Source organism: Anoplolepis gracilipes, chromosome 12 (assembly GCF_047496725.1).
Source record: "Anoplolepis gracilipes chromosome 12, ASM4749672v1, whole genome shotgun sequence".
In the NCBI taxonomy this organism is placed as follows: Eukaryota; Metazoa; Arthropoda; class Insecta; order Hymenoptera; family Formicidae; genus Anoplolepis; species Anoplolepis gracilipes.
In genome coordinates, this window is record NC_132981.1 from 9,693,031 (window position 1) to 9,716,824 (window position 23,794).

General features: G+C 35.4%; 1 protein-coding gene across 1 annotated transcript in view; it reads right to left on the reverse strand.

Moving 5' to 3' along the window:
• The window catches only part of Orb2 (cytoplasmic polyadenylation element-binding protein orb2), a 123,690-nt gene that overhangs the window by 86,647 nt on the left and 13,249 nt on the right, over window positions 1-23,794 (reverse strand). Inside the window, exon 2 of the mRNA XM_072903260.1 lies at window positions 21,027-21,138. Within this exon, the coding sequence (XP_072759361.1) occupies window positions 21,027-21,138 (112 nt within the window). The remainder of the gene's footprint in view (window positions 1-21,026; window positions 21,139-23,794) is intronic.

Here is a 23,794-nt window from a genome sequence, read left to right on the forward strand (position 1 = left end):
GACCGCGGAGAGTGATCTCTCAAGTCGCTTCTCGAGTGTCTCGCACGAGGAACGTGTATCGTAACCTACGTCGTTCGTACAAGGGCGGCGATACGTATTAACACCGTCCGCCCGCACGCGCGCGCGCTGCGAACACGTGTGGACGCGCGAGAGGTGTACCGATATGAAGGATGGTTTAATCAATGTCCAAGGTTAAACGGCACAATTATTAACGCGCGCTCGTTGCGACACACGCTCGTTCGCTCGCTAGAGCCCATGTCAATACTGCCGGCCCTGCGCTCATACGTATGCGTATGCGTGTGTATGCGTGTTTTGTGACGCACACCCGTTACATAATGACGTGGTGTAGTGTGTCGGAGCAGACGTGCAAGCGCGAATCGCGAGTACCCCGGTCATTCGATGCATCCACTTGTTCTATAATCTCAGTGCATATATGTATATATATATATATATATATATATATAGATAACGATTGTTCTTATTCTTCCTTTTGACGGGTCAAAGGGCAGAAACGCCCGCTGCCCTTTAACTCGCGACTTTCTTCAATGACATTTTTATAAATGGCAGCTATCTATAAACGGTCTTCATCGCTGGTAGGAGGATCAATATTAATTACCGCAAGTCGCATATACCAAGTGTCCTAGATTCTTTTCATATTTCTCTTTATGTATTTTAAAGCGCTTTCGTACTAAATTAAAGTTGATATTTTGTCTCAATAAAAATATCGATAATTCTTATGCAATAATTATTCAGTGACTAGACGTCAGTATAAATATAATTGAGTCCACGTACTTGTCACGTTGGAGAACTATATTTTGTTTTGCTTAAAAAAAAAAAAAAAAAAATAAAAAGATACTAGGAATTTATTTTGATTTAAAACGCATCGCTAAATTCTTTCAATAATGAGTGGGATTTATTCCTTTTGCGCCTGTAAAGAACACGTTGAAATAAATTTTGGCAAAATTTTTAGTTTTATCACTCGACAGTTAATCCATTCGGTCGTAAAATGAACTTGTGACGAAAACCCCGTTAATTAATATCATTACGCACACTGTTCATAAATATGAATCGCGAATGGAAGACGGTGGGGGAATGACGATACGACTACTCGGCGAGCTCTCGTCGGATTTGTTACGAATTATATAATGCGGATGACGAGCAGCGCGTGAGTGAATCTACATAACGACATCTCGATGAAGGTTCTCCATATATCTTTCGAAAGGTCGTCTCATCCGGCGAAGGCGAACGAACCTGGCGAGGAAGCGATCGGCAAAATCGCCGCCGTTGTTTTTGCCTCGAGCGCGTAGAGCGTTTTAAGTTAAGTATCCGTGGGATATAATTTTCCATCGCGGTAACGTCCCCCTAATTCTGTGCAACGTGCAACAACTTCTTCTCTGCCTTAAACAAGGAGAGGCAGCGGAAAAAATCGCCGATACAACGAGCCACGAACGCGAGACCCGAGACGGCGCAACTGCATAAATTTGCATGTGCGTCGCATGCGAGAGAGATCTCGGATGTATTAGTATAGCGGGATCTTTTTTTTTTTTTTTCGTCCTCGAGACGGTTCGTGAATCTTAACAGTTTTGTCCTCCTCCGTCCGAGTTCGCAGAGACGTACACACGACCCGTGAAACGTATTTTCGATATTGATTACCGGACGTCGGTTAATAGCATCGTAAATTTCCTGAGACTTTTGTCAACTCTGCGTCCAGTTTTCGTGGCTTAAACGTGTCTGCAATAAAATCTATCTCGTTGCAAAAACCCATGAATAATAAAATATGCGAAAAATAAATATTTAAATATCCAAAAACACTTAATTAATTCGTTAAAATAATTCAGACTGCGACATTTTTATAGGTCGATCCATTGAGAAATACGCTCCTTCGACTAACTGTATTTTAATCTCTTGTTCTATCGATTGACGCGACAAACTTGTATGTTTATTTAAATCCCGAACATCGATGGTGTCCTGCGGGTATTTTAACAGATATCTCGAGAAGACCGTTCCCAATACGTGTGAACAAGGATGTAAAATAAAGTCGTTCGTCGATGAAATTTCAATGAAATTTAAATTACTGGCTTAATAATTTTATACATTTCAGTTCAATAATTCAATTAGAAGCTTACTCCAAATGAAACTCTTCATGTTGAAAATATCAATCTTAAGAGAACGAAGAAATTATAAAGTCCTTTTCCTAAAGTCGTTGAAGCTTAAAACCTTTTCTCTGCTTATATTATTTCAAAGCAAGATAAAATGTTAACGAATAAGTTTCTTTCGAAGGACAAAGTACGTGGATTGTATTAAGATATGATTTAAGGAGCTCGTTAGAAAGCGAATTCATTAAAAATAAAAATTGTTTAAATATTTACCCTTTCAATACGCTTTCTCCGAGCTGTCAGTTGTACAAATCGAGTGTGACAATAATATACTCCGTGTTTCGTAATATCGGTAATCGGACTTGTTGGCGATAACAAGTTGTTAATGAAATCTTTAAATACAAGAGCAGCAAGCTAAAAAAAGCTCTTTGCAACATAAGCGGATGCAAAGAAATCCGTATACAAATCTGTACAGAGAACGATCGCGACTGTATGATTTTGCAATTGTGGAACGACAGTTACGTAAAGCTAAAACAACACGTCGTCAGATTTCAAAATGTGTATCACCACCATATCACCACTATTCATTTACATCCCGAATATGTTTCTGAGAAGCATTTCGATATTTTTTTTTGCGTGCAGTAACACGTTATGATTTTATCTTTCAAAAAATCTCGCACACAAAATTAAACGAAGCTAATTTGACGTTACACTTGAGTAAGTGATAGAGCAAACAGAATGTGCGAGCAAGCTCCTTTCGAGATTGACACTTTTTTTGCCAATCTGTTCGCAAAGTTTGCGAGGAATCGCGTGAGGATAAGTGAGGCCGAGACAGGAATGAGAGAGAAAGAGAGAGAAAAATCAAGACGAAGAGAGAGGAAGAGAGAGAGAGAGAGAGAGAGAGAGAGATCCCTCGGGCGAAACGCCGACCTCTTTAACTAAAATAAGCGGAAGTAAGTAACGAGTCGGAGATCTAAATTTAGACCATTCGCGACGTGTGCTCATCCTTCAGCCTGCCTCTATTACGTTCAGCCTTGCTGTTGCATATCTCATCGCGTGCGTACACATATACGCACACGTCTAAGAGTTCACGCGTTAACCTGACCTGACCGCGCATACAAATACAAAGTAACGAAAATACGTGTGAGTGCACGAGGAGGACCAGCTGACTGCCAAAACATCTGTAGCGTTATACGCGACGATGCATTGTAGCCACCGAGGTCTTAGCCTCGGCTGATTTAGCTGTCCGACATCCGAAACGGATTTGACTATCACGTCATGATTGACCCATATCATCCGACGAGAAATTCGAGCCTGTTTTTATGCAAGAAACGTTACCGTAAATATTTTATCATTTTAAGTTTTGACGCGACGATTTAGCAAGAGTTTAATGTTTGACACGCAACTTTGAGTTTATAAAGTGTTTCGACACTACCAACTGTGTGTAGAAGGAAAAAGTTTGTAAACATCTAATTATCGATAATTAGTATCAAAATAATTTAAAAATTCAATCTCGCGTGTTTAAATTCTTGTAAAATTAAATTCTTGCAAATATGAGATTTGAAGAAAAAAATTTAATCAATTAATTAAACTTTTATGTCATTATTTAGAATATATGCATAATTCTTTGCAATATTTTATTTTTGTTATGTAACTCAATTATTAATTACCATTAGAGACGTACTCTCGACGTTACTAATATATTTCTATATACATATATGAAAAGATTCTGTAAAAAATGTGAGATATTATGCGAAACAGAGGGCAAGCGCAAATGAATAAAATGCGCATAGAGCATTATGTCGAAGTTATTTGCAATTCCTCTCTTATATAGGACATATTCTAGACGAAAAAAATTTCATATACCATTTTTAGTTTCCCAACAAAATTGCGCACTTATTTTAGTACAGACGCGAAGTCTCTAATAAATATGAAAATGCATGTAGTAAATATATTGAAGAAGTATATAGTAATATATTGAAATTGATATATTGATCGTATTCACTCTTTTCTTATCAAATATATACAAACGTTTTAACGTCCTGACAATGTATTTGATAAATTTATCATATTTATTACGCAAAAAAAATCTCCATGTGCTAGAAATTATTCTTCAAGTTTTACAATTTTACTTGGAAATTTAATTTAATGTTACGCGAAGAAAAAATCTTAAAAAAAAAAAAAAAAAAAAAAAAAAAAAAAAAAAGAAAAACATTCAACTTTTACTACGCAAAAATGCATTTTAAATCGGAGGAAAGACGCAGCTCTCCTTTGATGCATTTTCGTGTACATACGACATACACAACGTACTTTCGAGATCTGCACTTTTTCGCTGTATTTCCGTGAATGCTTCTCCCGCGTCATACTCAACGACGAAACGGAGGGGAAGTTTCCCCATATATTTCCGGGAACGCGGTAGTTTTCGACGGACAGAATTTTCACATTTTGAACCGGCAAGCGAACGAAAGGAGCTGTCGTCGCTTTACGGGTGCAGCTGCAATCCGCATCAGCCAGGCAGCGGTGTAAATTCCACGCTCGAAACGGAAAACGAGAGGCCGCGCAGAGGCCGCTAAAACCACGTTTATTGAGGAAAACAGACGTCGCCCGAGGATAAAAAAAAAAAAAAACTATTCCGGACAGATAAGGTGAAATACGCCCAAAACTGATACCGGTGAGTTATATATATATATATATGGCAATACGATCGCGCACACACGTGCGGCTCGAATCGGAATGTCGCCGCTCGCACACACTCGTCAATTATACGAACGTGGCTTCGGGTCGATCCATTTGTACGCGCCCCTCCCCCCCCCCCGTGTTATCTCCGCATTTTAATCCGAAACATTCTACATGTGCACCACGGTGGTTTATGGGCCCGCGCGGTTCGATAACGATTTAATAGGATACTAGCGTCGCAGAATGGTAATACGTTGAGATTGCGGTTGGGATCTTTTATTCTCAGAGTGCGCGCGAGATTGATACACTCCTCGTTCAGATATTGATGCTGTAAATAAACGCGGCAGAATAATAATTTTATTTCAGAAATTAGTTTAACGAACAATTCAAGGACTTCAATTCGAAAATAAAAACTATATTATATGATTAAATAAATTATAAAAATTTAAAGCGCGATGCAAGACATTCGACTCTTGCTTTAAGAACAATCATCGTCCAGAAATGTCAGAAAACAATTGGTAATTCTCATCCTCTGTAACTTTGTTGCCTATTTCAAACAAAACACGAGACAAACCTGTATGTCTGCTTTAATAAATAACCGTCGCTTTTTATTAAGATATTTTTATGAGTCATTAATTGCAAAAATTGATTAATCGTACTCGACATCTTCTAATACCTGTCGCGACTGTACTTCAAAAGATAATATGATGATAAATATAATATGTATATGTATATAAATGTATATAAATATACATTATCGAAAAATTCGGCACCTGTTTTCGTACGGCGTTTATGACGTATATAACGCGTTATTGTTTACATTCGTTTTGTTATCATTTACGCGATGAAACTCGGGTGATATGAGTGTATTATCTTTCGAAAAAGAGAAATCATAAATTGTTTTATTGCGATATTTACGGGCGATAATATTGCACCTGTAAATGTGTTTAAAGACGTACGTATTTCGCATCGTATTTTAAATGTTCGCTCATTTAAGTATTAAGTATAGCCATCATTCTCGGATTGAGTGTGCAAAGTATTGTAACATACGAATTGTCGATGATTCAAGTAACAGAAAGGCATAGATTGATTATTCAACGATAACAGACAATGAGATTCACGTCATGCGCGATCGGAACTATACTATACGCTATACATATAAAGTGGCTTCCATATATTCTGATGATTAATGCAATTAAATTAATTATAATCGTTTTGTGAATGAGTGTCAGTAAGAAAATCTGAACAAGAAGGAAGGAAGCTTAAGGAGGTATCAATCCTAAAGTATGTAATTTATAATATTTTATTTTTGGTTGAAACAAATATTAATTTGTAAAATTATTCTGTATTTTTGAGATAGTAATTCATTTCTTAAATCATTATAAATATATAATGTAAAAATCTCGCATAAAATATTCTAAATTATATATAGAGGTTTTTTAAATATGTATAAAAATATTAACAATATTTTTATATAGACGTATAATAAAGAAAGTATTTTTTTTAATATTTTAAATTTTTATGATTATTTGTATTATTTATCTAAGAGTTAATTTAATTCTATTTATCAGACGCATCTTTTATATAATAATTAAAAAGCTATTCCTTTGATATTGAAATAACTGTTAGAGTAAATATTTATTTAAGTAATGAATATAAAATTCAATTGTGTATATAAAATATTTATTATTTTAGACTGCTTCCTTTGAATATCTGTATATTTTATAGATTAACGTTGAATATAAAACTCCACTGATAAATGTTAAAAAATCATGTTTTAAATCTCAAGTCATTTCTTTATTATATTAATTAAAAGTTGAAAGTGTGAATATGTTTATACATGATGCTAGGGGAGGATTGCGCCAGTTGATTAATTTAACCACAAGAATATCGACAGGGAGTAAAGATAAACATACTATGTGTTATTAACGTATCTACTATCTGTTTCAGTCGTTTTATCGTATTTTTACGAGACTCTATCTTCATTAGTTTCACCCACATAATATTTTCTTTGGGGAAGAAATAGAATAAGGATACTGTGCATTATCCTTGGAAACTGCTCTATTATTTGTTGGCTTCTCCATGGCCTAACCTTTTTTTCTCTAACAAAGATGATGGAATATATCTTGGTGAATTATATTTTCGTAAATATGTTGTACGTATGGTATAAACAACTCGATAATTCCATAATCAGTTTGTTAAAAAATATTCACAATTAGAAAAATCTAATAATAAGATATGTTCAGCATATAACTATATGCATATTAATTCTATATGCATATTAATTTTTCTTTTGTGCATTAATATGTTTTCAGATATAATGTATCGATAAGAAGAAAAAAATTTGTGTATATTATTTTTCTTATCTGTTTTCTCTGTCCTCTATCAAAATAGCAGCAAACTCGCGTTTTTGAAACGATTGCTCCGGGAAAGTGTAAAAGTTGAGTGCACTCTGATGTATCAGATGTGGCCAAACTTTTGCACGTTTTGAAAGCACCCGGCAGCATCTTGAAAGCATTACACTATTGGGAAACCTGGGATGTCGCGTGTATCAGGGCGGGAATTACATAACGTTATGATATAAGCGGTGCAGTCTGACTATATTTAGATTGGTAGAAATGTGAATAAAAATCACAAAAATTATTCCTATTATAAAAATAATATTAAATTATAGAGAGATAACATTTTTTTTTTGCATTTTTATGCTGTCGTATCAAACCGACAAATCAATGGTTGCCAACTTTTTCATATCCGCAGCAGACTTTCAAACTATGTATATTTTGGTGACACACTAGGGACTGCGAGTGATATATAGAGTAGTGCATCTAAAACAGTACACGTGAATATCTCCTTGAATACATTTGAATAGCTATCTTGTACGTAACAACAAAGTGGCGATATAAGGAAAAAGATGAAAGAAGGGAAAAAGATTTTTCTTTTTAATACGACTGTTATAATTCAAATAAAGGAAGAAATATGGATATTAGGATTTATTTCTGGACAAGAGAGATAGAAAAAGAGAGAGAGAGAGAGAGAGAGAGAGAGAGAGAGAGAGAGAGAGAGAGAGAGAGAGAGAGAGAGAGAGAATAAAGAAAGAGAAGATATAATATACTTTATAAATAATGAAAATATCAGTAAAATTAAGTTATGTTCTTTATTCCTCTCCTAGCATCTCTTTTTATATTTTCATTCATTTGGCCTTATTTAACCTTTTTGTGTGGCACTTAGTTACGTGGTATATATGGTAGTACTGAAGCACACAAAACTCACATGCCTGAAACCATGCAATCCCATTCTTGTGGCATAAACATAAACAAAACATAGAGCAGTGGAAACGTGGGGGGCGATAAACGGCCTTAAAGCAGGATCCAAGGGGGGCGGATGTCAGGGCCGAGAGGGGGGCTAAGAAAGTCACGTCAAAGGGGGTCAATGCTCTGCGCCGGCGGTCGGATCTACCCCTAGATACGCGCAAATGACGTCGTTGATGGATCTGGTCTATGGTGCTAGGCATGGAAAAGAGGGGAGGGAGCGGAAGGGCGGCGAGAGAAGGGGTGATTGATGAGTCTACAGCCTACCGAACCACTCTACCGGCCCTAAATTAATCGCGCATCTCACGTTGACCTCGATATCGCTGAAAACACCCCTCAGCGTCGCTCGTCTCTTCCCTGCTAAGGTTATCGGTCCTTTCTTACATCGCTGCATTTCTACTTTTTGCCTCTTTTGCTCCGAGATATATTCCGTTCTTTCCTCTTCCTTTTCCTCGGTAGATTTATAACTACTTTTTTACGCACAATGCTATATATATTCGTGCTGTACGAACTACTTGCCAATGCAGCACTGAGCCGCGCTAAGATTGCACGGTATCCGTTTGATTGAGTTAAATTTCACGCCGGTGTGATAACGAAATAACTTTGTCGGAGTTTTATAGACAGAGTACGGAAATAGTCTTGAATCTTTGCTGTACAATTTTCGCATAAGATCTTGGAAAAAATCTAAGGAAAATCTGAAATTAATTTTAAAATCTGAGGAAAATCTTAAATTAGAAATGATCAGCATATTTATTACCTAACAAGAAAAAATTAACAACAGAAAAAGGTTTAGATTGTGAATAAAGCGAAATATGTATATATATATATATATATATATACAAGGTGTAACTAAAAAAACATATATGATATATAATGGCAGATTCTCTGATCAATTTGGAGACGATTTTTCCTCAGCAAAAATGTCGAAAAAGGTCATTATTTTTTGCACACTTCCAATTTTTGTCATTACATATCTTTTTAACTAAGCCTCAAATTAAAATTTTATTTAGGCAAACTATACCTGAAATTAACTGAAGAATGTAAATATGTTAGTCTTTTAACTCTAAAATGTTTAATTTGCGAGAAACCCATTTTTTTAAATAACTTATAACTCTAAAATTATTGACTTCTCAACATTTTTGCTAAGGAAAAATCGTCTGCAAATTGTCCAAAGAATCCGTCATTATATGCCATATATGTTTTTTTAGTTACACCCTGTATATATATATATATATATATATATATATATATATACACATTATCCGATCTTAATTTTAATGATTCATCTCTAACGATGGAAAATCCAATCGTGAAAAGTTTTTTACCAATATTGTAATTTAAGAGAAGACTACACAAATGGGATGTAACGCGATGCGAACGCATTAAAACTTTACCGATCACGACGTCAAAACTCGCAGAAGAAAAGAGAGTTGATAGAAAGATAATCGGTGGGGAAACTAAAAGATAGATTATGGGTGAAAAAAATAATTAAAGATGGCGCAGGTAATTCCAAATACTAATAGTAAAAAAAAAAAAAAAAAATAAAATACTTGCTCACGAAGGAATCAATCTCTCAAGAGATAGGGAAAGAAAGAATGAGCGCAAGAATGGCAATGGAAGACTCCGAAATGCGATATGGGAAACAGAAAGGGGATAAGAAAAAGGCTAGGATTCGTTCGGGACAGCAAAAAAGTCTTAATTGCTCCTCGATTGGGTGAAACACTCTGATTCTCGTTTGCACCCTCGCAACATTAGATACTATCGTCAGATTGATAAAGCGAAAATCTGAAAGTTGTAATGCGGGACGTTCTTATTTGTCCCTCTTTATCAATCTCTCTTATAGCCACGTTTTATGTAGTCTTCTTCAAGTCTATTATTACGTTATTCGGAGAAAATGTAACACGAGTTTTATCACATGTATTTACACGTTTAATATATATTAAAATTTTATATATATATTTTATATATATATATATATATATATATATATATATATATATATATTTCTTAAGATAATTATATAATATAATTTATCTTATGTATTTTTATTTTTTTGTAACATGTAATATCTTTATAGCATAATAATAAATTTTGTGATTTAATTATCGTCTCTTATATTGTTATTTTTCTACCTTATCAATTTTCTATATTTTGTTTCAAAATTATATATTTTTAAACATTTAAATATTTAAAAGTTTAATATTAATATTTATATTTAGAAGCTATTAATTAACTATGATGTATATCTCTTGTGTGTATTTATCCAACTATGTTGTAATTTATATTATGTATGGACTACATATATTTTCGCGATACACGATCGCAATTCAATATCGATTAAGTTCACGGCAAATGATAGAGATTGATCCCGCTAGGCATTCGGTTGTGGCGCGGAGCGCCGGGGGAAAGAAGCTATTTGCAAATGCGAGGCATCGAGGATGCTGCTTATTAATTTCCCTAATGAATTCGCTGCGCTCGAGGTCGAAGTACAACGGCTCTTTCACGTAATCGAATGATTAAGTGTCAATTAATCGGGCACGGCTTTGAAGCTTCGGCGTTCGCCGATCCTAATTTGCTCTCTAATCGTCATTCTCATAGAAAACGCATTGATTTGGAACAAGATAAAACACGTAATTGCATTAGTAACACTGACGTCCTTATAATAAAAAAATTTTAATAACGCAAGGGATTTTTATATAAATATAAGTAGTTTTAATTAGAGATTCTTGAATTTAAACTCAATTTCTCCATGTTGTTTCTCGCATTAACCGCAAATGTATCTTAAATTAATATCCTGAAAATTGTTAAGGTAACAGATAAACGCGCTGTACATTATTCGAAGAAGAACTGTAACTGTTCACGTTTTACCGGTTGCGAATCAAGCGAACGCGAAAAACTTTTCTGTTGCGGTTTTGCAGGACCGCGGAAATAAATGTTGCGGTTTCTCAAACAGGTCGAGAAACTCTCGAGAGAATAAGTCGTGCCGTGACTTTCGCCCGAGCGTTTGACCCCCCGATCATCACGAGTCGAGTATAACAAGGGCGTGACGTTGTTAGTGTAATTTACTGTGATTGGAAACGGCGGATGTCAATATTTTAACCCGTTCATAAATATGTGAAAATAAATTCCGTAGCGCGTAAAGAGAAAGTACAGAAGGCGACTGCGCGTGTTCCGTTCGTCTTTAGCTCATTTCGCAAACAGTTCATTTCATTTCACCGACAGTTTTGTTTTCCAACGAGAATTCTTGCGATCATTGCGCATGACAGAATCAAATAAAATTCATTTTTATTTTTATACGGAAACCAAGACTTGTATATACGCGGATATACGAGTTTATACGCGATATTAAACCGTACATAGGAAATTACAAATCATTTACAAGCTCAAACTTGACCTTGATAGCATGAAAGCGTAAGGTCGAGAAGGACTTTTGCCGCCCTGAAGTATCTCCTATCTCTCGAGTGTGTGTCGTTCATTCGTCTGCCCAGCGCTTTTATCCATTCTCACTTTTCTCCCTCCATCGTTTCTCCTTTCCTCTCCGTCATCTTTTTTCACCCTTTTTTTTTATTCTTTGATGCGAGGTCTTTTGTCCTCCGGGATATTTGCGGAGCTTTGTTTTGACGTCGGGCCACATAACGGCTTAAATGTACGTCGCTAATGGCGCGGGGGCGAAAGGTACAAAGAACTACCCGAATACTGTCAAATGTTTATTTATAATTTGTCCGTGGTCTAAAAAAAAAAAAAAACACGTAGCGAGTAATGGCGCACATAATAAACGTCCTGTTTCCCTTAATGCGAGCTTTTATGTTAATTACAAATGCATCATGCATCCAATATGAGAATTTTGGAAATTTTGGAATTGATCTGATTGCTATAAATTATTAATACGCTAATGTTTTCGATGAACTGTTAACGTTACATTGGTATGTGGCAATAACTTTTAGTTTAATTACATATAAATTTTTTTGAACATAAAAAATTGAAAAAAAAAAATTATTATTCAAAATTTCTTTTATGTCTCTAAATTTTAATTATGTGTGCCGAGAAAAAGAGAGGGGTAGGGAAAGGGGAAAGGAGGATGTGTTACGAAGAATTATATCTCGTATAACGTATACGATATGTTATCATTGTAGGTTAATTGATTAAACAAATTCCTTGGCGATTATTTTTGATAGCAGTATTATTATCGTGATGAAAAAAAAAAATACCACAAGTAATTGAAGATTTCGATTAATTATTCTACTAATTGTAAGAACATTGTATAATATTGTATAATTTTATTATATATCCGATGACATTAAGCATGAATTGGAGCAACGTTTATAAAATGATGATTCAAGCTTTTTTTTTCTCTCAACATAATTTTTAGGGCATGTTGTCGCAGGTCACTGCAATGCGGCTTACAGTGGCATTCGGTCAATAGGCGCATTGCCAACTTCATCCAAATCTCTAAATAAGCCTTTGTGCCACCATTTTACGTGAGGAGAATTGCAAATGCAATTTGCAAAAAAGAAGAAAAAATGCAAAAACAGCGTGCGCAAATATATGTCATTTTGATATTATTTTAATATTACCATAATTTAATGTTATTATTTTAATATTACCATAATTTGACATTCTCTTCGCGTCAGGAAAATATATATTACCGTAAAAATTCTCCGTGAAAATTATCGAAACGTTTTTGTATTTCATTATTATATATTTATTGAATGCGTCGTTCGATTTTTGCGATTTTGCCAATTCATCCAATTTCCGATACCATCTTTTTAGCCGATAAAGAAAAACGATCAGGCACTTTCGGCGTGGAAATAATGAACGACTGCGAGAGCTCATTTATTGTTAATTTCTCTCTCTTGCTATCTTATAAAAAGTATTTAATTAAAAGCCGCGACGTGTCGGGCGATCGTGTCATCTTTCGGTAGCTTCTCAGAGATGGCAGCATTCCTCCTTTCTGACTCGTCCATCACCTGGAAGCTACCTGCGCTCGGTCGATAGTCAGGCAAACACACGAACACGAGCTCCTAGCAAAAGGCAACCTGACCACGCACCGTCACACAGCTACTACTAATCTCCCACTCAAGCTCCTGGAACCCTTAGATCGATATTTCGCTCCAGCGAGATCATGATTACACGGCAAACAACGTTTTCTATAATAAGATGCAAGTCCAGATTCGAAATGTGAGAAGCCATTGAAGGGAAGAGAATGGAGAATGCGCGACGCCCTTCGATTAGAGCTCTTTTACATTTTAAAAGGAATATTACAGCGAATAAAAACCCTTTAGAATAAGAAACTCGAATATAAAAATCTATTAACTTGATGTGCAAAGTTTCACAAAAATTCTTTAAAAAAATAAAAGTTGATTTTAATGATGGAGTTTTTTTTTCTCTAATTTAAAGTTGATTCTTTTTTATTGTAATCGCAATTATGAAAATTGGTTATTATATAAATTATATTTAAGAACGAATACGTAAGAATAAGTGTTTACGTCACGCACCACATATATACACGTATATTTATTTTTACCCGATTACACATTTCGTTATAACTACGCCCTCGTTTCGATTAGATAATGAAATATACGTACTCTCTTGTCCTATATAATTAAATTATACTGTAAATAAATTATAAAACATAATTTATAAATTATTTTTATAAATAATAAATAAATAGATGCAAGAAGTAATTTTTTCGATTTTTACAAAAATATGTACATAAAGACAAGTAGATGGAAAAAAAGGAAAATAAAATTGTGGATTTTGTTCATATCAGCACGGCGTGGTATTGATTATTGATATCAAAGTTAAATGTAAAAACGTCACAATATGGATCAGTTTGTCTAATAATACTATTCAACCTTTTTGGGGCTGGCAGAACAACATGCCAAGTATAATATATCAGATAATGGTCTTAAGAAAGTGAGGTAATATCTGATAAGAACGCGCGATATGTAATGTAGCACACATAGTGATAAAGTTAGATTGTGGGAACGCAAGGAAAATTGAATAGTCATTTAACCAACTATATCTACTATTATTAGGCAATTCTAATAATAATAAAGTTTAATCTAAATAATAAATTTTAAGAAAGTTTACATTATTCATAAGATGATCAAATTTTTGAGTAATTTTTTTTTTTGATCACAACAAATAATATTTTTATTCTTTCGTGGCATAAAAAAAATTAATTTTTCGGAACTATTATATTAAAAAAAATCTATTAATGTGTTATTTAAAAAATTAAGAAATAGAGGAAAATACTGAAATAGAGAAATTGCAGTTTGTCAAATATATGTGGTAATATTTTGATATCGCTTTTATTCTTAATTTGAAAACAAACCAAAATTGAGTTTATATTTAAATTGGGAATTTAAAGTTGCGCAATCTTTAAAACTATATCAACTATACAATGGCAAAATAAAGGATAAAATTACGGAAATTTTATGACAGACATACATATGACTACACAAAGCAAAGAACCTATCTCTTTCTTCTAAAAGTATAAAGAAATATTATTCTAAAGTAAGAGATCAATCACAGAAACGTAGCATCAAGCATGAATTCAGAAAATCACATTATTTTTTTTTCAATTGAGAAAAAGGCAAACAGAAGTAGAGTCTAGCGTTCTCAGTAAGGCGAGGATAACGGAATCTGTAAAAGGAGGATCCATACGACATTTTACAAACGGAATCCAATATTTTCCTTCCTCCGACAAACATCCGAAGAAAGAGGAACGAGTAACGAGGATTGGAGAAAGACTGAAGGAAAAACCGAAGAGAGACCGACTACCGATCGGCTCTATCAAACCGGCCGCGGCGCTATTACCTTAGCTTCGCCAAGTTTTCTCATATCGACTACGATCGATAGCCGCCCGCATCCTCGGCTCCTCACATAATCTCGGCCAATATCGTATCTGGATGGCGCCACTTTGTGACTGGCACATCGCGCGTCTGCTGATGAAACGGCCGCGCGACCCTAATCCGTGATTCTCCCCATTTCGTAAGAAATGTCCTACTGCCTAGGCGAGAAGGATAAAAAGATCGCGCAATTATTTTCCGAAAGAAGGTATAAAGTTTGAGACTGGTACAATTTCTGAACAAATTGGGCGAATATAAAAAGGAATGTGTAAAAACACAATTCTTCATTTTTTTATCTCCCAAGTGAATTAAGATATATCAATTACGAGAACTATTATGATAAAAAGTTACATGGTGGTGGAAATTTGCTGGATTCATTAAAATTCATAACAATACGCTTCATATAAATGGTTTAATTTTGCATTTTAAAGTTCATTGATTCCGTGCAGTTTTCCCCCTACACATTCTCATATTCTAAATTTCAAGGGAAGAAAGATAATAACGAAAGGGCGCGTAGTTACTTCCGCTAACTGGAAAAGCAACGCGTCGGATTGTGAAAAATCAATAAAATCGCGCACCGAAACGCGCACGAGTCTACGATGGATCGTAGAATGAGGTTCATTGACTCTTTCGCGTTTCTACGATCTACATGTTCTTGGAACCCAGTCAAAGTTTGTAAAATCGATAAAGACGCTCAGTGGAACACGTGTTCATGTAGAACGGTAATATCGAGATTCACTGCTGCTTTTCGGGATTTTATTTTTAACAAATATCAGATATTACAAGTAACATTTTTAAAAATCGGCAACGTTATATATATATACATCTGCATGAATTATGTACGTAGCATCTCTTAATAAAAATTTATCTTTTAAATAATCTTTTATGTCGTAAATTTTCATTTTTAGAAAAGTCTCTCTTTCTCTCTCATGAAAAGCTCCTTTTTATAATATCAACAATAAAACTTTTTACCCCAACATATATTCAAGAATAAAATATTTACAATAAATTTAGAAACATTGGAAACATTTCTAATTTATGAAATGTTATTATGTACATTCAGCATTAAATATAATAAAAGCTTGATTCTCTTAGAAATCTTGTAAACATATTGATAAAAAAACATTAATTTCGAAACAAAAATTTTGTTGCAACTTTTTATTCTATCACTTATTTAAGTGCAGTTAAGTAGCTAAATTTTATTTATATGTCTGTCATATAATATATCGAATAAAAAGGTAGCACCATTTCTTTAAATCTTTAGACGCAGGTTCCAATTCAAATATTATATTTCGCCCTTCTTCTTACGAATAGTTTCCTTATAAAACACCCTCATAAAAACAGTTTTTAACCTGAAAACATGATACTCCATGTTTAATTTTAAAGGATATTTTATAATTGTTTTCTTTCAAGGTCGTGACTGCGCAATAAACTTGCACGTGTGCGCTGACACCCTCGTTATTCATTCAGCTTTTTCAATTATATGCACACGCTTATATACGACTCGAGAAAAAGGAGTGGGAGGAAAGACGGAAGTATAGCGAGAGGCAGAGAGAAAGAGAACGAGAGAGAGAGAGAGAGAGAGGGGGGGGGGTAGAATATATGTATAATCCAATGAAACCCTAGGTAGCTGGAGAATGCGGCAGTTAAAACCACCCTCTACGAATCCCGTCGTGTTACTAACTGATTACATGACAGTCATATATAGGTCAGAAAATGAAATTATAAAGCCAGCACTGTTCAAGGACACGCGAAACGGGCGCATTAAATATCACTGTTTATTCAGAGGTGTCGGTACGGAAGTATTCATGAATGAAAATACATTTGTATTAAAGAGACAAAATTTGATTTCCATTATATGTACATTATTGCATAGTAACGCTTGATATGACACATCGCGATAGTTTTTGAATTGATAAGAAATATGTATTATGTGGAACAACAATAATACTCTAAGCTCGAAGAAATCTGCTTTGTGGACCAGATATTTATTCGATATATTTATTTATTGGCTTTGTGGACCAGATATTTATTCCTATTTCAATTCGAGTATATACAAACAAGTTTACATTGCGCCGTATCTCTTTATACGTTTCCTCGAGTTTCTTTGAATTCTACTTTATTGATATCTGAATAAATATATATATATATATATATATATATATATATATATATATATATATATATGTATATGTCACAAATATTCGTATATTTATCCGTTTAAAGTAATGCGGTTCATTTTGGATATAGATATTTTTTATCAGCCTAAATAAACTTGACCAAAAAGATATCGCGACAGGAAAGATAGAGGTAAATTATCAATGTAAATGATAGATTAGAGACCCGAAGCGATATTTTTCGCGTGAGAAGATACATGATAAAATGATTTAAAGCGAAAAGAGCGCAAACTAGATAAGTTTCATAATTTTAGAATAGCCTTTTCTCTTAAAAAGCTCTCCGCTTTTCAGGAGCATTGTAAGGCAGCGCTGAGTGGGCATACTTGCCGCTGCAAAAAATGTCATCGCGTCACTTTAACATCGTAGCAGTAGGTCAAGTTTTTAGAAAATCCGGATGTTACAGCAGTTACGGCCGATGAAGTTGTCTCGTTCGCGTAACCATTTCCGCAGAAAAACGGACTCACCTCGACCGACCCTGCCACAAAACTTCAAAGAACTTTTCTCCTAATAGATATACTGTACATCGGAAGGAAACCGGAGGCGCCGATAAACTTCACAAATTTGAAACTTTATAATCCGCGGGATAGATGCTACTTTAACTTGGTTACTTTGTATTTTCACACACGTAAGCGCGCGAAAATTGTTAATTCCTGAAATTCTTTCCATCTAAAGGCCATACTGTTGAAATATTTGCGTTCAATGTCGAATAACATGCGATTAATAATTTTGACTGCAGACAGGGACGTCATTACGACCATGCTGACTATGGTATAGTTGACCAGGCCTCGCCGCAGTCTAAATATGAAATTCCATACCTTGAAATATACATATAAAATAATTTTTTTTCAGTGAAAAAAATTTGTTTATATGTTTTATTGAAAAATTGTACGAAAAGGTGTATTGATAAATGTAGATTTCTACCCCTTCTCTTCTTCATCAGTCACCGACTGATGACCAGGCCGTGGGAAAAACGTAATGACGCCCCTGGTTGTATAAGTCATTATTTTTCTAAACAAAATGTGCTCAATATTTTTTATATTTGGAAATTTTTTAATTACAGGAAATAATAATAACAAAATAATTTGTTCTAATTATTGTAAATTTCAAAGAAATCTATTTATATAAAAATATCTTTTTGGAAAACTCTCTCGATAAATTCTACTTTTGTCAATCACTTTCTTTGTTATCGATTCTCTTGTCATTCATTTTATTTATTCTTTTTTTATGAAATATTGATGCTCTCTATTGCGAGTAATCTAATTTTACTCTTTATGTACTACATCATTATTTAACTGCGTTCTCGAATGGATCAAATTTTAATTGCGGATTCAGACGCACGGTAAATTAAAAGAAACGAATCTCAAAACAAAAAGGGCCAACACAAACACAATAGGTTTGTTCTTTTTAGCTAAATAGCTGCATTAGTTCATTTTTCTCCTTTCACAATGTAGAGCCAGTTAAAAGAAAATAGATCATCCCGACAATTTTCAAAATAATTATACGAAACAATAAAAATACCAGCCTATCGAAGGCGCTAGGTTTATTTTCATTCTTCCATACTTTCTCGATCGACAGTGTGACATAATTTAATTAAAAAATTTATTTAAAAAAAATGGACAAGGTCTAATGAGCAGAGTCATTATCGTTACAATAGAAAAATAATTGAGAGCTAACGTTCTTAACTTTTACAAAGGAAACCTTCACTTTCTTGAATCGATTATAGCAGGATTAACTCATTAAAGGCAAAAAGGAATGATTCTAATAGAATATTATGAGAAAGAGTAGCCCCTCTCCCACACCACACCAACCCTCTACTATCATACTGTCCTAATTTCTCGATAAATGTCCTCAACGAGACCTCAGTAATGCACTTGAGGCAAGGAACAAAGATATCCAACTATCGTACACCCACCTAATCCAGGTTATTCTCTCTGTGACCCGCCAGCAGAAGCTACTACGGAGCCTCGCATTGTCTACTCTAGAAGTACTAGCGCGATCGATAAATCCCAACGACATCAGACTATAGACACTCTGCTGAATTCAGCGCTGTCCTGTGAATTTGCACGACCGCCTCCGCGTTTCGAGACGAAAAAAGGCTTTCGTGGCGGACCCTTTCGGGATCGAGTAGATAGATAGGTTCGTTTGAAGTTTGCTAGGAAAAAAATCCAAGACTTTGCATCGGGATGTCTACAACCCTCGACTTCGTTCAGTCTTTTTATTTTCTCTCTCTCTCTCTCTCCCTCCCTATCTATCTATCTCTCTCTGATTGGCGTACGGTTTCATCGCACGGAGATGCTCAACGATGACACCCTTGCCCTTGACTACAGGGTGCGAGAATGCTCGTCTGAGGGGTTTGTCAGCTCTCTCTCTCTCTCTCTCTCTCTCTCTCTCTCTCTCTCTCTCTCTTTCTTTCTTTTTCCCTCTCTTTCTACCGGCAGACAGGTTGGGTAGGCGCCAAAAAGAAAAAAAAAAAAAAGGAAATGGGGTGCGAAAGGGGTAAGAGAGAAACGACAGTGACGAGACGCATTCTGTCCTGCTTCTGCCGCTTACGCCATCTCCTCAACGCTCTGTGCGTTCATCCGTACGTGCGTACGTACGCACGTCGTATGTACACACCGCGTAGTCCCTTTACGTACCGACGAAAGCGAATAGAGTTGCGTCGAGTGGAGGGTGCGGAGTACTTGGACTTGAATGCGTCGAGTAGTCGTCTCGCTTGGGTTAGGTTGATCAGGTTGGTAGCTAGCTCGAGGCCCATTCATATAAAAATCGGTAGTGTCGTCACGTTGTAACGTCGTACAATAGTACTTTACAAGCAGCAATCGCGTAGAAAATTAATATTATTATTAACGGTCATATGATAAAGTATTTTTTCATAATTTTTTATCAATTACGTTCCGTCGATATTGTCGTGATTCAAATAAATATTTACGATCGAATAAAAATTTGACAAAACACTGCAGTATTTTACGTTTCTGTATTTTGCGCGTTAATTGCTCTTCAATTTCAATAGCATCTCGTATCGACGGTTTACGAGAGTTCACATCGAGGCGATCGACCTCGAGTACACCCTTGATGTAATAGACATAGACTCGAAGCGACGTAATCAAACGATGCATTAAATGCAACGTTATGACTAGAGATCGATGTGCAGAATATATATATATGTGTATGTATATATATATATATATATATATATATATATATATATATAGCAGTACGATTACGAAACGTCAAAGTAAGACGTGGAGGACAGTATCTACGTTTTACATGTTGTGTGACGTATAATCAGAATGTAGTCTATAGTCTATAGCGAGAAACAGATTAGAACGACGTACCACATGTTTATTTTTATTCGTTTTTAAAATCATTGAGAGAGAGAGAGAGAGAAAGACTCTCATATTTGTTTTCGCTACTATTCGCTGTTATCGTGTAATAATGCAAAAATTGTGGCACAGTCGTACATTTTTTGCCGAATTATATAAATGAAAGAAATCTACATAGTTGATAGATTCTGTTCTATAATATTTTATTTAAATTTCTTCTTTTAAAACGAAAAGAGAATATAGTAACATTTGCAACTTTGCACATGTTTTTCTGTTCCCCTTGCGACTATTTATATTATCGTCTGACGCATCAAATTCGAGATTCGTCGTAGATTCGAGAGTAAGATTATCTCGGGGATGTGATAGCGCTCGCAAGACACTTCATTGAATTCTCGACGCATTCCCAACCGTTGTAAACGCAAAAGAGAGCGGATTTCTCGCAATTGCAAGGCGAAATTCCCCACATTTTCGGTTTAACGGTGTTGACACGCGGCATCCCGAGCCGTTATTTTGCGAACGCCCGCAGATATTACACGCTCGCGTTGTACATCATTTCAATTGCACGCAGCTTAAAGCAAGATATGAGACATACCTTTCAGATGCTCTGGAGTATCCGCCGCGCCGGCTCGCATAATATCGCTCAGATAGTGTTCCAAGGTCCTCATGTTGTCTAACGGAGAGTTTCCATTAGCCGTCATACGATCCTGGAAAACATAAAAGAGACTGTGAATCTCATATTCGTAATGGCTCCTTACAACTTGATTATTTTTAAGTTAAGCAGAAAAAAACCAACTTAAATCAATACTAAAAAAATTATTTTAAACAGTATAATATAATTCAATATATTATGTATACGAGATAATTGACGATGAGATAATCCTAAATTAGTATAACTCGTAAAGTAGTTTTGGCAATTATATATTCTTAAAAGTTCTGACATCTCGTTATATAGAATTTGTCGCTTTTTCAAATCTAGACATAAACCTAATTTCGAAATGTACTAGTAGCAAAATATTTGTCTACTTCACTTAAATCCACAATTTCACAGACGATACTCAGACTATCATTACGAAAATTGTCTCACGAGATAAAAACTGACAATAGAGTCGCTATAATATATAAAAAAAATTACACTGAAAAGCCCGTGAATTTTGCATTTTTCAATTTCCACCGCGAGCCATTTCAAGAAAATAAGAAATTTCATTAATTTTTGATTAAAAAAAGTCTTCTAGCATCGAGAAAATGTATTATGAGATAGGATTGTCTCTTCTTTCGGTGAGGCACCGAAAGAAGAAGACGACGAGCAGAGGAAAGGAGTTGAAAAACGATAAGAGAAATAACATTTCTGGCGTTATAGAGAGAGGAATCCGTCAGAAGAAAGCATACCACGCGCGTAAGCAGCAGAAAAGAAGTACAGGGGTAAAAGACGCGAGGGAAGTGTAATAGACCACTTGTAACGAATCGGGGAGTGCAGTTAAAGAAAGCGGGGATGTATTCAAAAGTTCTCCATCCATTCTCACCCCTTCGTGCTCTCCGCCGTCGTCGCCACACCCTTAATGCACATCCTTTTCCCTTCTTTTATTTCGACTATCGCGCGCCCGAAATGCCGTGTTCCCGACGAAAGTTTGATAAAGCCTGACGACCTCTTTTATTTCGGACGTCACGCCACGGAATTGCCGACTTCCTCGCACGGAAAGTTCGATAAAAAAGTCGGCTTCCGAAGATTAATAATCTTCCCGTGATCAGATTAGAGGGTCATTTTATAGATCTTGATAGATATATGCATTATAAAAGAGATTCGAATGGATTGCAATTTATCAAGTTGTAGTGTCATTTAATTAATCGTTTGTAGTCTATATAATAAACTTTTCACGTATTACTTTAAATAATTACTCAAAGTAATAAAACATTGTAGGAATAATAATAATAACGTTTCTCAAATTTTCATATATAAATTTCAAATAATGAAAAAAAGTAATTTTTACTTTAAGAGCAATAATCATGATAATATCAAAGTAAAAATTAAATGTATAATATTAATTTAGTCGGTTAAATTCCTAACTAACTAAATGATGTCAAAACACAATGAAAAGAAGTTTTTTTTTCCATGCTGCTTGACAGATGTGTATCAAGAATTATTCTATATTTTTAGAACAATTCTTTCGTCCTGACATTCTTTCTACGCGTCTAGAATTTCGTAAAGGAAGTATACAAGAAGTTATGGAAGAAAAAAATAGGTGAGAACGATAACGGAAGAGAGTCGATTTTTTGAAGGTGACCAATTGAGAAGAACGGTCGATGTAACAAAAAATAACGGGCGCGATGCAGGAGAGAAAAATGTCTATTCGCGCAAACGGAATGCTGCCTCGTAGAGTATCTGTCTGAGTAGACGGATGCTGGAATTTCTAGCATTCCATTTTTATGTATTTGCCTTTAAAATGTCTCGTTATATTTACAAATAATTGTGAGATATGATTAAAAAACAACACAAAGTTTCAACAAAGCTTCATTAAAATGCAAGAAGCTTCATTAAAATAAATGGAAGGAAAAATCGACTAGAAATTTATCGAGAGGAATTTTTGTTCCAAAGTATATAGTCATATAGTCCCTTTATACGTCTAACAAGTTAATTTAAGTATATAAATGTACAATATATTATTTCATGTTCTACTGCTGCTTCTACTGCTACTTAATAAATCGTATATCTCGCCCGTGCAATATATTACTTGACGCGACATTTATATAAATCTCTCGCCAAATACATGAGATAATTCGCACACGTTCCGACCATCCTGGACTAATATTGAAAATTACGAGTAACGCAAGCGAGTACGGCCTTCGAGTCGCTGTTCTGAAGTAAAACGGCCGTGACACTTATTTGGTCAACGCAGCAGGGTACGGGGGAAAGGAGGAAAGACGGATACCAGGGTGTATATCGCACGAATGGAGCAGAGAGAAAAAGAGAGAGAGAGAGAGAGAGAGAGAGAGAGAGAGAGGGAGAGTGAGAGGAGAGGAGAAGAGAGAAGAGAAAGGGGTGGGCCCCTGATGTCGAATAATCGTGCCCATCTTTCCACACCGGTGGAAGTGCAAAAGGTGGCCCCACCTTCTCCACAAACGCAAAGCCCGTATAACCCCCTGGTCCTGGTATTCCTTCCTTCCTCGTGTACGACCGCGCGGGCCCTCCGGACCCCCCACCCGGGCACTTCCCTCTCTAGGGTTGCTTCGCGCGCGCGCGCATCCACCCACGCGTCTACAAGCGCTCAGTTCACGCATACACACACACACACACACACACACACATACTCACGTACACACATACACAAACGCAGAGGGGAAATGTTTCTCGGCTCCGTTCCGTCT